Raw genomic sequence first — 14,977 nt, 5'->3', positions numbered from 1 at the left:
GAGAAAAGATGAGGCGGATCGTTGAGCTCTTACCGGAAATTGTTCCGCTCGGTGAAGTTTCAGAGTAACACGTAAAGCGGGTGGGGAAGAGGCGTGTCCGAGACACATGAGGTGTACGAGTGTCTGAGGTACTGTACCTCGTTGTGGCCCTTCAGCTGCTACTGGAGGGAGAAGAGCCATGTCTGCGCTTGCAACTGAAGTCTTTTTTCCAGCACCTCACCTCTGCCCCGAGAATTAGAGGAGAGAAACCGAAACCTGGATGAGCTTGGTCCTCTCCTACAGCTCGAGTGGAGACCCCAGCCTTGCCAGGTGAGGGCCCCTAGATCGATGGAGACATAGCACCTGATCGTCCCAGGGCTGCTCGGCTTTTGCTTTGCTTCCTGCTGTGCCCTGCTGACCCTAGATGCACAGAGCACGTGCGGGCGAGGGGCATGTGCACGGTGACAACGCGGGCGCGGAGAAGTGACAGTATAGCCTTGAGAGCCCTTTCGCCGCTCGATTTCTCTTTCTCCTCCCCCATTGCTTCCTTTTTTCTTTTGAAACGCCAGGCGTTGCAGTCAGTTCCGCCACAAAGCTGCAGAGCTTCAACTCCTAGCTGGGAACCCTTCCACCAAAGTGGGCAGGGTCGAGTTTGGATACTACTAACGGTAGAGGGGCTACTTTAAGTTTTCATTCTTTATAGCCTTTGCCCCTGTGCTGGTCGTCGACTTCACACCCAAACAACAAAAGCCTTGTGCGTTGGTTCGAGCTTTGCATGGTGCGGTCAGAGGCTTCAGGTCACCGCTGCACCTAATGGACTGGACAGAGTTCTTCCTGACGTGCGGATGATGACCTTTGGATCTCTTACACGGCTCTGGACAACTCTCTGGGAGTTTACTGCTCTTGGAGTCCTGTGGGTAATAGTTGTCCTTCCATTGCGTGTGGAAAGGCTTAGTTGAAGAAGTAGGAAGTATGGCTGACTTTAGCACCTAGCAAGCAAGCATCCTACCTCTACACCGAACAGGGTTTTGTTGAGCTGTTATAAATTCAATGAAACATTATAGTTTTTGTTTCAGACAGATAAAATAACGAAGGTAGCTACCGCTAATGAGCTATGCCAAGTGCTTCACATATTCTCATTCATTCCTCAACAATTCCATGAAGTCAGTTAGGTTATCCCCATTTTATAGAGATTAAGAATTGAGGCTTGGAGAGGTCAGGTAACTCGCCCAAGCAAACTTTGGCTACAAGTGAATGTTTGTATCTGAACTGTTTCACGATATCGAATTAGTGTTCTGTTGGCCAATGTTCTTCAAAGATCCCAATTTGTTCCCTAACATTTTCAATATTCATTACAATATGGATACAATATTCATTCATTTAGTTGTGTGTGTGTGTGTGTGTGTGTATCTGTGTGTGTCTGTTTGGCAAGCAACCAACACAGTCCCTGTCTTCGTGGAGCTTCAGAATTGTGATGCACAATTAAGTAATTAAAAACCCCAAATACTGTTCTTATTGCAGCACAGAGTTATAAAATCAAAGCTTGTTATTTAAGTTTTAACTCCATATACTTGCCAAGTGGTTGTAGAGGTATTAAACTGAACAATTGGTAGAACATTTATTGATCACCCAGTGAAGTCCTCGGAATATATAGGTCCTTGTTCTTCAAAAGCTCTCATCCACAGCTGCATAGAGACAATGCTATGGAACTGTGTACTAATGTTCTTAGTGGTCATGATATTGTGGTTATGTGGGAAGATGTACTTGTTTTTTGGAGATGTGCTTGAGATGATGAATGTTGATGCCTACAACTTTCAAATGGTCAGCAAATATATGTGCATGTGTATATATAAATAGAAAGTCAATTTGGCAAAATAGCGGCTGTTGTTGAAGTGAGCATATGGATGTCTTGTGAAATATTCTTTCAACTCTTCTGAATATTTGACATTTTTCATAATAAAAAAGATGGGGAGGAAAAACCCCAGCTGTGATGGAAAGAGATAATTGTAGATCTAAGCATAGAGGAGAGGCAAGAGTTTTGATGTGTATTTGGGGCCTGGTGGAAGCATGATAGTGATCAAGAAAGTATCCAGGAAAACTTTCAGGTTGATTATTAAAGAGGATATGGGAACTTCAAAGAGCACGGAATTCCAGGCAGAAGGAAGTGCAGACTCAGCAGAAAAGTATTGCATAACCTTTTGGAAAAGGGCAAAAATACCAATGTGGAGAAGATTCTTTGGAACCTGAGTTTTTAAAAATATATATAATCTTATAAATGATGTTTAGTTTGCTTTTGCTAGCCCAAAGAAACCTTTGTAACCCTTCTTGTGTAACTTATTATTAGCATTGTGGAATTTAGCCACCATTGATAGTATAATACTGTTTCTACTGGAGGAAAATGCTCTGGGAAATCAGGAAAACTGGTTGTATGTACATTATTAAGCTGAGCAGCAGAAACTAGAGTGTCCATGTCTTCTGATTTGGGGATCAGAGATTTACTAGTTTGTAGTTGGTCTTTTGAGGGAAGCTGTGGAAAGGGCAACGGTAAGGCTTGAAAAGATTCTAAAATTCAGGTTAGGGGACTGATGAATTTATCCAAGGTGTTATTTTGAGGACGAGGTAGTGCTGGCCAAACCCAGTAAAAGTATGAAAGAAGACTGTTTATCTGAGGCGTTAGTGCTCTTATAGGTCTCAGATAGTGTGGAAGGCTAGAAAAGATGTAATGGGATATCCAGCAGTGGCAGTAAAAAAGAGGAGTTGCAGTGGCTTCTTTTAGATGGAAGATACATGAGTACATTCTAACCAGGTCTAAATCTGTATTGGTTCCTTGCCAGTTAAATTAAGGTCAGAAATCTGTCTTCATTATAACAACAGTTAACAAAATATATAAACAGCTAACCTTTCTGAGTCCTTTACACGTGCTAGTTATAGCGGCATCTAAATTGTTATTTTATCATCAAAACTATAATGTTTATAATTTTAAAGATGATGGATGGAGAGGTTCAGTAACTTGGTTAAGGGCAAATTTCAGAAAAATCATTCAAACTCAGTTTTGTCAAAGTCCTCTAGAGCAGTTGTAATTCCAAGTCAAGCAGCATCAGTATCACACTGGAACTTTTAGAAAGACAAACTGTTAGCCTCCACTTCCAGACGTTTTAGTTCAGTATTTTAACAAGCCCCCCTAGATGATTCTAAGGTATACTATAATTTGAGAACTATAGTACATATTGCTTTTAGTGAGGAAACCTTAGTAAGATGGTACTCATTTTAAATCAGAAATCAAGGTTAAGTGATGCTTGTCTTTTGCAGAGATTTAAAGAGTTTCTGAAACCTGGCTGCTCAACCATTCATTAAAACATAGATTCTCTAGTTAAGAATTACTGCTTAGGAAAATTTGTCATAGACCCAGTAATTTCTGTTTCACAAGTATACCACATAATTGTAATGTAACCAGTCCATTTCAGGACCACTCCTGTAGAAGGAATAAAAGTAAAGATTCAGTTTTGATATTTGAATAGTGTACATATCTTTAAGGCCACTTAATATATTTTGGAATTCATGACTGAACATTGATCAGATAGCTGAATGATATGGAAATGTTATATACATAAATTGTATTTGGTTCAATTATCTAAAAAAAATTTATCTAAAATATAGATACTCTATAATGCTCATTAAATTTTATTTTGTACCAGATGTATACCTTTACTACATGAGTAAGAGGAAAAACGATACAGATAGATAGACAGACCTTGGGTGAGAGGAAAAAAAGATTTATCCCATAATCTTCCAAGAATTTATTAAGCATTGGCAATAATGTAATAAGACCTATGGCATCCTGATTTTTTTGTTTTAAGTATTAGATGACCCAGACAGACTTGACATTTGCAGCTCTTAATGACTTTATAATTATTGATTGATTTCTGTCAAGTTCAAATTACTTGGACTTTGAGCCCTGAAAAATTGTTCAAGGTTATACAGTTTTTGAACTCAAAACTCCAACCAAAGTATTTTTGCTTTTATTTCTGAATCTATCCTCTTAACCACTAAGGTTAAGCCTTTTATAGTATCTATAATAAAGCTTTCTTTAAACTTTTGTTCTTCCCAGGCTCAATGGTTCTTCCTGCCTTTGTAACAAAAATTTTCAGAGCAACTGTGTATATGTCCTCTTCTCCCTCTCGTTTTCTTAAATACAGTCTAATAAAACTGAAGTTTTTTTCTCAGTCTTCTGTCTGCATCTTTGCTATTTGTCCTGCATCACTTTCTGCCATTCTTCTTTTGCTTGTCTGCTGTACTTCAACCTCCTTGTTATTCCCTGAATATAGAAAACAGGCCAAACACACTTCTGCTTTTTGACCTTTAATATTTTATGTTTCTTACCTAAAATGCTTTTTTAACTCTGTGGCTGACATCCTAATTGAATTTAAATTCTTGTGTAGATGTCTTATTAGTGAGGTCTTCTTAACATGTATTTATTTGTTGATTTATCTATTGCTTTTCTTCAAGTGAATGAAAAAGACATAGTTGCAGATGTACGTTAATACTCAAATGGGACATATATTTAGCTATATACCTTAAACACATTAAAAAATGAAACTGAATTTGAGTTAAGTGGAAAAAAGGGAACATATTCATTTATATTTAGGGGGAAAAACTATGGGATACACACTTTTTTGTATTCCATGGGTTGGTAGACACATTTGACTTCTACTCACAAATATACAATTTGCTAAGTTTAAGAGGTGTTGTTAGAATGAAATTTTATTTTCCCAGTAATCTTTGTTGTTGTTATCATTGTTGATTTATATATAAGACCAGGATGAAGTTATATCCTCTAAATAACTATTTATTTCTTGTGGAATTAGGTTTTGAACACAGGGCCTTTGTACTGAGCTACATCGCCAGTGCATTTTTAAGTTTTTTTGTGCTGAAACATTCTCACAAATTCACTGAGTTACTCAGTTTAGGCTTGAACTTGTGATTCTACTGCCATAGACTTCTAGAATGCTTGGATTACGAATTTACTCCACCATGCCTAGCAAAAGCTGTTTTCTAATTGAGTCAATGTAATTTCAGATGAATGTTCAGTTCAGGGTCCACCTTATATTTTATCTGTATTTTTCCATTCAGATACTTCTGAAATATGTACTGAGGGATTTAGCTATTAATGTAATTTTAAAATTTTTTTGAATAATTTTCTCTTAATTTGTTAGATACTTTTGAACTTGAGGAATTTTGTATAGATTCTTTAGTTATTTTGTATTATATCAAATTTCCATGGTATGTTTTACTGGGTATTACAATCTTTTTTTCTTAATTTTGTAAAAGAAGATATATTTTCATTTTGACGGTATTCGTGAAGTTATTGGTGCTGGTTTTGTATCATTTAAAGTTATTTTTACATGCATATTTTTGAAGGACACTCTCCAAATTAATTTTTTTTATGGCATTTTAGGTAAAAAGATTGCTGTATCAACTCAGGGAAGCAATAGCCTCACTGTATTTTAAACATATCAACAATGAAGCACTGATATCTGAGAACAAAAGAGCTTTTGCCAACTAACTGTCATCACAGTTTCCGGTGATTGTATAAGCAGAAACAAAATTCAGCAGATACATGTGCCAACTAGTATAGAAAAATCCTTTTTCCGATACTATTTTATGCAGAAGCATATTTAATACAGATCATTTAAATTATATCTCTACCGAATGAAATCAGAATGAGTGAAGCTCCCAGATTCTTTGTTGGACCTGAAGATACAGAAATAAATCCTGGAAGTTATCGGCATTTCTTCCACCATGCAGATGAAGAGGAAGAGGAAGAAGATGAGTCTGTAAGTTGTTTGTTTGGTGGCAGACCAAGACAATATAGGATTTTACTGATTACTGCTAATGTGAATGAATACTATGCTTTTAAATCGAAACTTTTTTCATTTACAAATGTGTTAGAAATTTTTATACTGAAATGTATTTTTTGTTTTATGAATGATGTTATTGAATTGATGGTGAATCAAGAAATAGTAAAAAAAAAAAAAAGAAATACTACAGTAAATATAGTTAGGGATGAGATTTCTAAGTTGTTTAATGATGCTTAATTTAGTTTCTTGCAGTAATGTGCATAGTGTAACTCAGGATTGAGTAGTAGTAGTGACTAAGAAAAACAGAAATCTGGGCCATAAATCAAAAAGGTTTCTTGTATATAAAATGTACAACAAATATATCAAGATAAAGAAATAGAAGGGCGACTAACCAAATTTGTTAAGTTTAATGTTGCCAGCGAAAGTACTAGTTGAACCAAAGTTACTGCTATTAACAGTTCAGAAGTTCACAAAATAAGTGGCCGGAAGAGGCTATCTCAAGTATCCTTGTGTGTGTGTGTGTGTGTGTGTGTGTGTGTGTGTGTGCTCATTGTGTTTTTTCTGATATATTAGAATGTTACACCGGTGCTGGATCTTAGGAATGACACCCATCTATTATATTCATTTTGCTACAGTTGCATCAGCCCAACATTTTTCTTACTCATTGCCTTCTTTTTGTAAGTAGAGATTGCTGTATTCTGAGGACTGATATAAAATGCAGACTTAAAATGTTTATGCTGCTTGTATTTTAAATTGGAAAGCAATTTTTATTTTAAAAGAAAAATCTGTTACTCTTGGTGAAAGAAGTAAAAGTCAAGCCAAAAGTAGTAAGAACAATGTTGTTTACAGTGGAGTTACACACACACACACACACACACACACACACACACACACACACACACACACACACATATATATGAAATGCAAATCGGACTATCACCAATTTAAAACCTTCTATGCCACAGACTTCAGGGGTAAGCACCCAGTAACTCTGAACAGATAATAATTTTTAAGGTTTTCTGTTAGCATTCAGAACTTTTCTCAATCTGAAGTGTTATGTAGACAACATAAAAGAAAGTACATTAAAAAAAGATACAAAAGAAAGACATAAAAGAAAGCAGGGCTTCTGTGGCTCGCTCAGACTAGAAAGTACTATTGACTCAGCTTATATTGGCTTTACCCCTTTCTTCTAGTGTTCTTTCCCATCCTTTCAACCTTTTATGTTTCAGTAACATCAAAATTTTTATTTTCATATATTTATTCAATGCTTTTGAACTACACCATTGTGTTCTTGTGTGTGCTTCTTGATTTCTCTGACATAACCCTATTTAGGGTACTTGGTGAATTTGTGAATTATGTCTTAATCTTCAAAACTGTGCTCAGATTTCTTGAAAACTGCCTTTCACACTTCCCACTCTATTTGCTCTTTTCAGCATGAGAAATTTGATCACTTAGTACTATGTCAGTACTTTGATATGTACATCTGTTCCATTTTACAGTATACTGTATTGCCTATTACACTCAAAGTACTTTGAGAACAGCTACTTTTGTGTATGTAATCTTCAGCACTTAGTATAGTTCCTGGATTATTAGTGATAAACTGAACTTGCATAAATGATTCCCAGTTGTCACTTTCAAAGAGCTTTATTTGGTTCATTTGACCTGTGGCTTCAAAAATGTTTTATTCCAAATTGTTCTCTTGTTAAGATTTCAAAATGAACATCTGTTTTGTTAGAAATTAAATCTGACAAAATAACTCAGATTTGTTTTAAAAGTTATTTGTTTAAAAATTAGGTTTTCCCTAATAAGAAAATTTTGTTAATTGTTTCTTAAAATATAGACTTGTTTATTCATATTTTTAATGTGAATGTTTCCTGGTAATCTTAGCCAATAAACACATATTTGTTACATAGATTTGTGATAGAACAATGCAATATATTAGTTTTCTTTTTTTTTAAGATTAAAGTAATATTAAATATTAGGCTGAGTACTTTTGTCCTGGGAAAAAGACTGAAGGAATATTATAATGAGCTATAGCAAGACTTTTTGATCAGGAATAAATTGAATAAGGGGACATAAAAGTAGATGAGCAGAGAAAATAAAGAGCAGATCCCAGGAAGGTTACAATTTATAATCAAATACAAATACAGATGTAAATACTAAATTTCATGAGTTAGAAGAAGCAATGTAGAAATATAGGTCTTGGTATAAAGAAGAACCATTTAATTCCTGTGCTATCCAATTTTATTTTCATATTAAATTCTTAGATAAAGAAAGTCTCATACACTTTAGACCTTAGATTATAATGTCATGTGAAATATATAAAATGTAAAAGAGAAGAAATGACAAACTGGACACAGCTTTCTATAAGTTGATAAATTTCTAAATGCTTCAATGCTAAGACCCCAGAAAGAACCTAGAATAATTTTATGAATCCTTGAGCTACTGATTGTTACTGTTTCTATCTTCTGCCTTTTTAGTGTAGACTAATTTATGATATTTGAGCCATAAGTAGGAATATTGAGTATGACGATTGGAGTGTCAAAGAATCGTGCTGTTAGCAATGTGACTTTCTCTAAAACTTCCATTGAATTTGTCATTTGTGACCAACTAATTCTGCAGCTCAGTAGACAAGAGTATTGTCCCTGAATGCCTCATAACTTTGTAGTTGGAACTGTATCTTATTTTAGGCAAGAAATTTCCTTATCTTATTTCCACTGGCCCTTTCACTTAGGTTAGATGCATATTGGCCATCATTTGCCCTTTTCTGCCCCGAGGAAGGTACACAAATGCTAGCGGCAGTTAAAGAAGGGGAATTTGTTTAAGTATTAAGCTTGATTGAAAATTGTAATAAGGTTCTGAAAGTGGTTTTCTTCAGCTTCTCCTTTTGTGGAAAATTTATTTTGTTTAAAAGTTTCTATTATGATAAAAAAATTTTTGAAATGATTTTTTGATTAATGTGTCACTTTTATTGATTTATCACATGCCTCATCTACTTCTGAAATGAAATTAAGACAGCTATGTTTTAGAGTTCATATTAAGTTAACTTGATTTTTAATTTTGTTTCTGTTTTAGCCTCCAGAAAGGCAGATTATAGTTGGAATATGTTCCATGGCAAAGAAATCTAAATCCAAACCAATGAAGGAAATTCTGGAACGGATCTCCTTATTTAAATATATCACAGTAGTAGTATTTGAAGAGGAAGTTATATTGAATGAACCAGTGGAAAATTGGCCTTTATGTGATTGTCTTATTTCTTTCCATTCTAAAGGTATTAAAGAAAAGGGATCTCCTTTATCATTTTTTATTTAAAAATGACTACATAATTATAGAATATTAGGTAAAACAAAAATAAAATAAAACTAACCCACTCTCATAGATAAGTGGTGTCAACATTTTAATACATTTCTTTCCAGCTTTCTACTGTATTTTGTTTTAATTAGTGTCATAGTGTACGTGTAAGTATATATTTAACTTTTTTTAGTTTTATCAAGAGGGGTTGTTATCCCTCTATCATTCTTCAATAACCTCAATTTTAATGTAGCTTAGTATATCATTGGGTATATGTACCATAACGTAGTTACCTAATATCTGAATATTTGGGTAAATTTCAGTTTTCATCACTAAACCAAGGCTGTAATCAGCCCTTTGAACATATTTCTTTGTTTGCATTTGAGTTTCTGGGATAAACTCTTGAACTATTGCATATTTTAAGCCCTATTTTTTGCCATATAGAAAATAATCTTATCATTCTTCATATCTATATGTATACCTTATTTCTAAAGAACTTAATATTTACCATTTTAGATTTTACTAACCTTTACTAATCAGAAATATCAGTTAAGTGTTATAGTAAAATTCACTAATCAGAATTATTGCTCAGTGTATATCTGAAAATTTATAACCTAAAAATCTATGAATTTGGTGAATTTCCCACTAAGAACTATAATTTAAAAATGTTTTTCTTTATAAACATATTCAGGGCAGGGGATTTAGCTCAGTGGTTCTGCTGCGACCTGCTTCTCAAGCACAAGATCCTGAGTTCGATCCCCAATACCAAAAAAAGAAAAAAAAATGATAAACATGTTCACATGGTATTTAATTGTCCTTGTTACTAAAATTTGTAGTCACAGCTGTTAAAGTTGCACTTCAACAGGAAGCAGGGGAGGATGAGACTTTGTGCTCCTATAGTGTAAATTGATTTTCATTATTAAATGGAGAATCAAATTTGTGACACCTCTTCTTTCATATAACTTTAAAACTTGCATATATTGAAGGTAAGATGTTTTTCCTTCACAGCCACGTGATTCTGTAAAAACTGCATCTGAAAGATGGGTGCTATATCTAAGCCACATCCCATACATTTTCTTGATAAGGAAAATGTTCCTCTTTAACAGCAATAAAAGCAGGGAACTGACTATAGCTCTGTTCTATTTGTTAAATTCTGTTAGGAGGTTTGAAATCTGAGATATCTTTGCAAGAGAGAAATTCTGAGAGTACTACAGGACTTCGGAGAATATGTAATTTATGGCAGATTCTTAGCATAGAGTACCTGCTTAAATTTTAAAAACTAAGGTTTTTAGGAATAAATCTTGTTTAAGAAAACATAGCTTTTTTGTTTTGTTTTTAAATTTTAGTATGTGCTAGTGCTTTCTCTTCTAATATACAAAAATAATGTCTTTACTGATATGCTTAGTGCTCATTAGTTAAATCCTGAAGTTGTACCTGCTTGCTATTTTTATCATTTTCTATAAAAAAAGGTATTCATTAAGATATTGTCACATAAGGAATAGCAGGTAGCATTTATTGAGCACTTACTATGCCAGTTACTGTACTAGCATAATTTTTATTTAATTTCTTTACAATCCTACGAGGTAAGACTGATAGGCTCATTTATGATTGGGATCATAGGTTTACAGGTGTTAAATAGGGCTAGGGATTTAGCTCAGTGATTCAACTGCCTGCTTCGTAAGCATAAGGTCCAGAGTTCATTCCGAGGTTGGGGGGAGATGTTAAATAAGTTTGCCTGAGGTTACATAGCTAATGAAAGATGGAGCCAGGTTATGAACTACTTTTACTCTTTTTTTTCTTTATCTTGGTACCCGGGATTGAACTCAGCACCTTGTACTTGCGAGGCAGACGTGGTGCCACTGAGCTATATCCCTGGCCATAGTTTAAACTCTTAAATACTAGGCTGGTCTCAAATTCCTAGGCTCAAGCTGTCTTCCTGCCTTAGCGTCCTGAGTGCTAGGACTATAGGCATGCACCACCATGCTTGGATCTACTGCCTGTGTTAATAATGTATATTGGTGGATACTACTAGAGACTTTCACTGTCAATATCAAGAGTTAAATGTGAACATTAAAGTTCTTAGCAGAATGTAAGTGGTAGATTCCTATAATCCCTGTACTCTGTAAGGCTGAATTAGGAAGATTTCGAATCCAATCTCTACTTGGGCTTAGGGAGATCCTTTTTCAAAATGAAAAAAGGCTGTGGATGTCGCTCAGAGTAGACATTAATTCTTTAGATTTTTTTATGCTGTATTTTACCATGTCTGCCATTTGATTTGATTACATTGTAACTAGTAATTTTATGAAAGTCTAGAAATTTTAAGAAATTAATTTTGTTGTCCAACAGTGATTTAGCAACAGCATGAATGTGCTCATTTATTTTATATTTTCAGCACGTGTGTTGCATGTGAGTTAATTTTTATAATTCCTATTTTGAAAGTTACATAAGTTCTTTGAATATCAACTCATTTATATGTATAGACATGCAAATATCAAATGAAAAAGAATTATATATACAATGTAGTTAAAAAATCATTGGGTGATTGTGATACACTTCTGTTATTTATATATAGATTTTTTCTTTTACACAAGGTTATCAGATAACTTTAATCATACATCAAGTAACATTTCAGTACTCTGATTTGGTTACATAATCACTGACTTGATTTGCCTTATCAATGACATTAACTAGGAAAAAATGAGATTTAATAGTACAAGTTAAATCAGTCTATATATTCTATACCTTTTATAGAAGGCAGTCTGTGCATAATGAAATTATTCTTTTATGAGCAATGGCATCAGTTGAAGTTACTAAAGTTATAGATGTCAATTTATCTTGAGATTGTACAAAATATGTTAATAATATGTGTTTTTAGGATTTCCACTGGACAAAGCTGTTGCCTATGCCAGACTCAGGAATCCATTTGTAATCAATGACTTGAATATGCAGTATCTCATACAAGATAGGTGAGTGGTAAAGTTGGCTAAATTAAGGGAAGGAAAATGAACATTTAATTAGTATGTACTGCCACACACACTGACATGGCATCAGATATTTTCACGGATATTAACTCATTGTATTCTTAAAGTAATGCTCAGAAGTAGATATTTATTAACTACTTTTACTGATGAGAAAACTTATTAAGGAAATTAACAAATGTTTCAGAAGTGATAAATAGTTCTCCAGGTAGCTAGACAAGCAATTTCCAAAGCCTAATAAACCATGGAAGATTAGTTTTTCTATAATGTGTCTATAACTGTATTTTTAATGGTAAAATATACTTTTTAAAAATTTTATTATTTATCTTAGCATTCATTGAACAAACCAAAAGAATATATTTATTTTAGAAATATAAAATGTGTTATATATTTTAATCGATGTTTCACTGATAGCTACCCTAACAATTTCACCAGCATTTAATTTTTTGTATAACCATTATGAGATTATATGTGAAAATATTTTATAAAGTAGAAGACCCTCTAGTCTTATGTTTTTATTTTTTGTTTTTTCTATGCTCTCAGACAATAGATTACTCTGCAAACATTTAAAACAATTTTCCTTGGTTTACGCAAGTACATGTTTGTGTATGTATATATATATTTTTTATATATTTATATGTATATTTGTATATATATATTTTTTACAAATATATACATATATAAAGTTCCTGTTCTAAGAAGTTTGAAGAGTTAAATTATAAAGCTAATCCATCATTGTAGCTACTATATTTTTGTGTAATACATATATAAAGAGCAATACAGTACTTAATTTGTGAGAGCAATACGTATATAAAGTCATATTGAAACACCTTTCTCTTAGCATTCTATGTATATTTCTCCATGTCATTAAGTATCATCTGAGTGTAAGTTTTTTTAATGGTTAGGTTATATTCTGAGTGAAATATATCAGCTTGATTTACCCATTTCTTTTTAGCATTTACATTCTTGTTTTAAAATTATTATTTTAATATGCTACAAAAAGGTATTCAGTTTCTACTCTCATTGCTGAACATTTCCTTAGAAATCATTTTGAGTATTTGAAATAACACATTTATTTTTTCAAAAGGCTCCATATGCATACATTTTTAATAATGGAACAGTAATGTATTTTACAAAGTACAATAATACACTCATATGAAATAGAGCATTAAAACAATAGGGATGTTTTTCTTTCTCCTTAGGAGAGAAGTATATAGTATTCTTCAAGCTGAAGGTATTTTACTTCCTCGTTATGCAATTTTGAACCGTGATCCAAATAACCCCAAAGGTAAAAGTAAGAGATTTTAAGCAAATTACCTTTGCCACTTAACTTACTTTTGGCTACTTCTCTGTAATAATTAAGTAGAAGAAATTTAAAGAAATCATAGTATTTACTTAATATTTTTCTTAATGATTAAACCAGCAAGCATTATATTAAATTCAAATACAACATTATGAGGTAAAAGGTTAACTGATAATTTAGGATTATCTGTCCTACTTCTTTTTGGTCTACATTTGAATTACAAAAGCAAATTTTCAAATTGCCTGCTTAGTAGATTTGTATTGATTATGAAAGACCAAGTGACTAATTTGACATGCTATGATGCCTAGATTAAAAATGTGGTAACCAGAAATTTTGAAATAATAGTATTAATATGTGAAAGCACTGTTACTCTTTTTTCCCTGGTCATCTAAAAAGTAACATGTAAGCTGTCCATGAGGGCAGGAAATAGAAGATATAAATGGAGCAGGAAATTACTGTGCTGAAGTGTGCTTTCATCCATTTCAAAAGCACTAATTGCTAATGTAGATTTGCAAGGAGAAATGTTCTGCTGATGATGATTACTGTGTTGTTACCATCAAAGACATTAGTCTTTGGACGATTGAAAAGAACAAGATTTTAACCCTGGATGCAAATCAGATCACAAGGGAGGTTTTAAAAAAATTTCTGTATAGGGCCAGGGATTTAGCTCAGCAGTTCGGTGGCCTGCCTTGCAAGCGCAAGGACCCGAGTTCAATCCCTGGTACCAAAAATAAATAAACAAATAAACAAACAAACAAACAGTGTTCTGTGCTAGACTCCCCAGCCCTTTTTGTATCAGTAGTTTTCCAAAAGCTTCCAAGGGCGGGCAATTATAATGCGCAGTCAGTTGAGAATTCTTGGTATAAATTTTTTTTTTCATGAATGTTGTTAAAGCAAGGTAAATTCACTTTTGCTAAGAAAGCTGAAAAATAGTTTTGCTGGAAAGCAAAATAAATTGCATTGTTTTGGGGATCAGAAAAAAAGTAATCTAGATAACGTCATGTGGTCTGTAATTTTTCTTGATATTTTATTTGTTTGTAGAATGCAATCTGATTGAAGGGGAAGATCACGTAGAAGTGAATGGGGAAGTTTTCCAAAAGCCATTTGTAGAAAAGCCAGTCAGTGCAGAAGATCACAATGTTTACATTTATTATCCAACTTCTGCTGGAGGTGGAAGTCAAAGACTTTTTAGAAAGGTGAACTTTTGTAATTTTGTATAATGTTTCTCATTGAATATATTTATTAAAAATATAAATTTTATAGAAAGTGTTTAATAAAATTATGATTAAATATTGAAGTCTGAAATGTTTTATTTAGAGTAAATTCATAAAATTCTGTGTTAGAAAAGCAAGGGGTCATGGTGATTATTTAATTTTGTTAAATAAAATTCCTATCTATAGAATGAAAAATTACATGTTTTCATTTACCTTTTATTTGTAGTTCTGTAAGACTAGAAATTCATTTAATAATAAGCAGTCTTAGGAAAAATAAAGAGTTCATAGAAAAATTTAAAAAGCAATACTAATAACTTATGTATATGAATGTATGTTTAATTCAAGTTAAATTTG

At 33.2% G+C, this 14,977-nt stretch overlaps 1 protein-coding gene across 16 annotated transcripts in view; it reads left to right on the top strand.

The window, feature by feature from the left end:
• The first annotated feature begins 71 nt into the window (after positions 1-71).
• Ppip5k2 (diphosphoinositol pentakisphosphate kinase 2) overlaps positions 72-14,977 on the top strand; it is a 70,871-nt gene continuing 55,965 nt past the window's right edge. For 12 of the 16 annotated variants that reach the window (XM_033767503.1, XM_033767482.1, XM_033767473.1 and 9 more), the window contains exons 1-6: positions 73-309; positions 5,435-5,813; positions 8,913-9,108; positions 12,004-12,094; positions 13,309-13,394; positions 14,451-14,605. In XM_033767503.1, the coding sequence (XP_033623394.1) occupies positions 5,700-5,813; positions 8,913-9,108; positions 12,004-12,094; positions 13,309-13,394; positions 14,451-14,605 (642 nt within the window). In that variant the 5' untranslated portion in view covers positions 73-309; positions 5,435-5,699. Of the gene's footprint in view, positions 310-682; positions 897-5,434; positions 5,814-8,912; positions 9,109-12,003; positions 12,095-13,308; positions 13,395-14,450; positions 14,606-14,977 lie in introns of all 16 variants that reach the window. The other 4 variants (XM_033767464.1, XM_033767466.1, XM_033767498.1 and 1 more) reach the window with 4 other exon arrangements.

This window comes from Fukomys damarensis, unplaced genomic scaffold (genome assembly GCF_012274545.1).
Source record: "Fukomys damarensis isolate Sample0158 unplaced genomic scaffold, DMR_v1.0_HiC HiC_scaffold_3, whole genome shotgun sequence".
In the NCBI taxonomy this organism is placed as follows: domain Eukaryota; kingdom Metazoa; phylum Chordata; class Mammalia; order Rodentia; family Bathyergidae; genus Fukomys; species Fukomys damarensis.
Note: the sequence above shows the minus strand (reverse complement) of the source record. Positions and strands in the feature narration are given on the sequence as shown.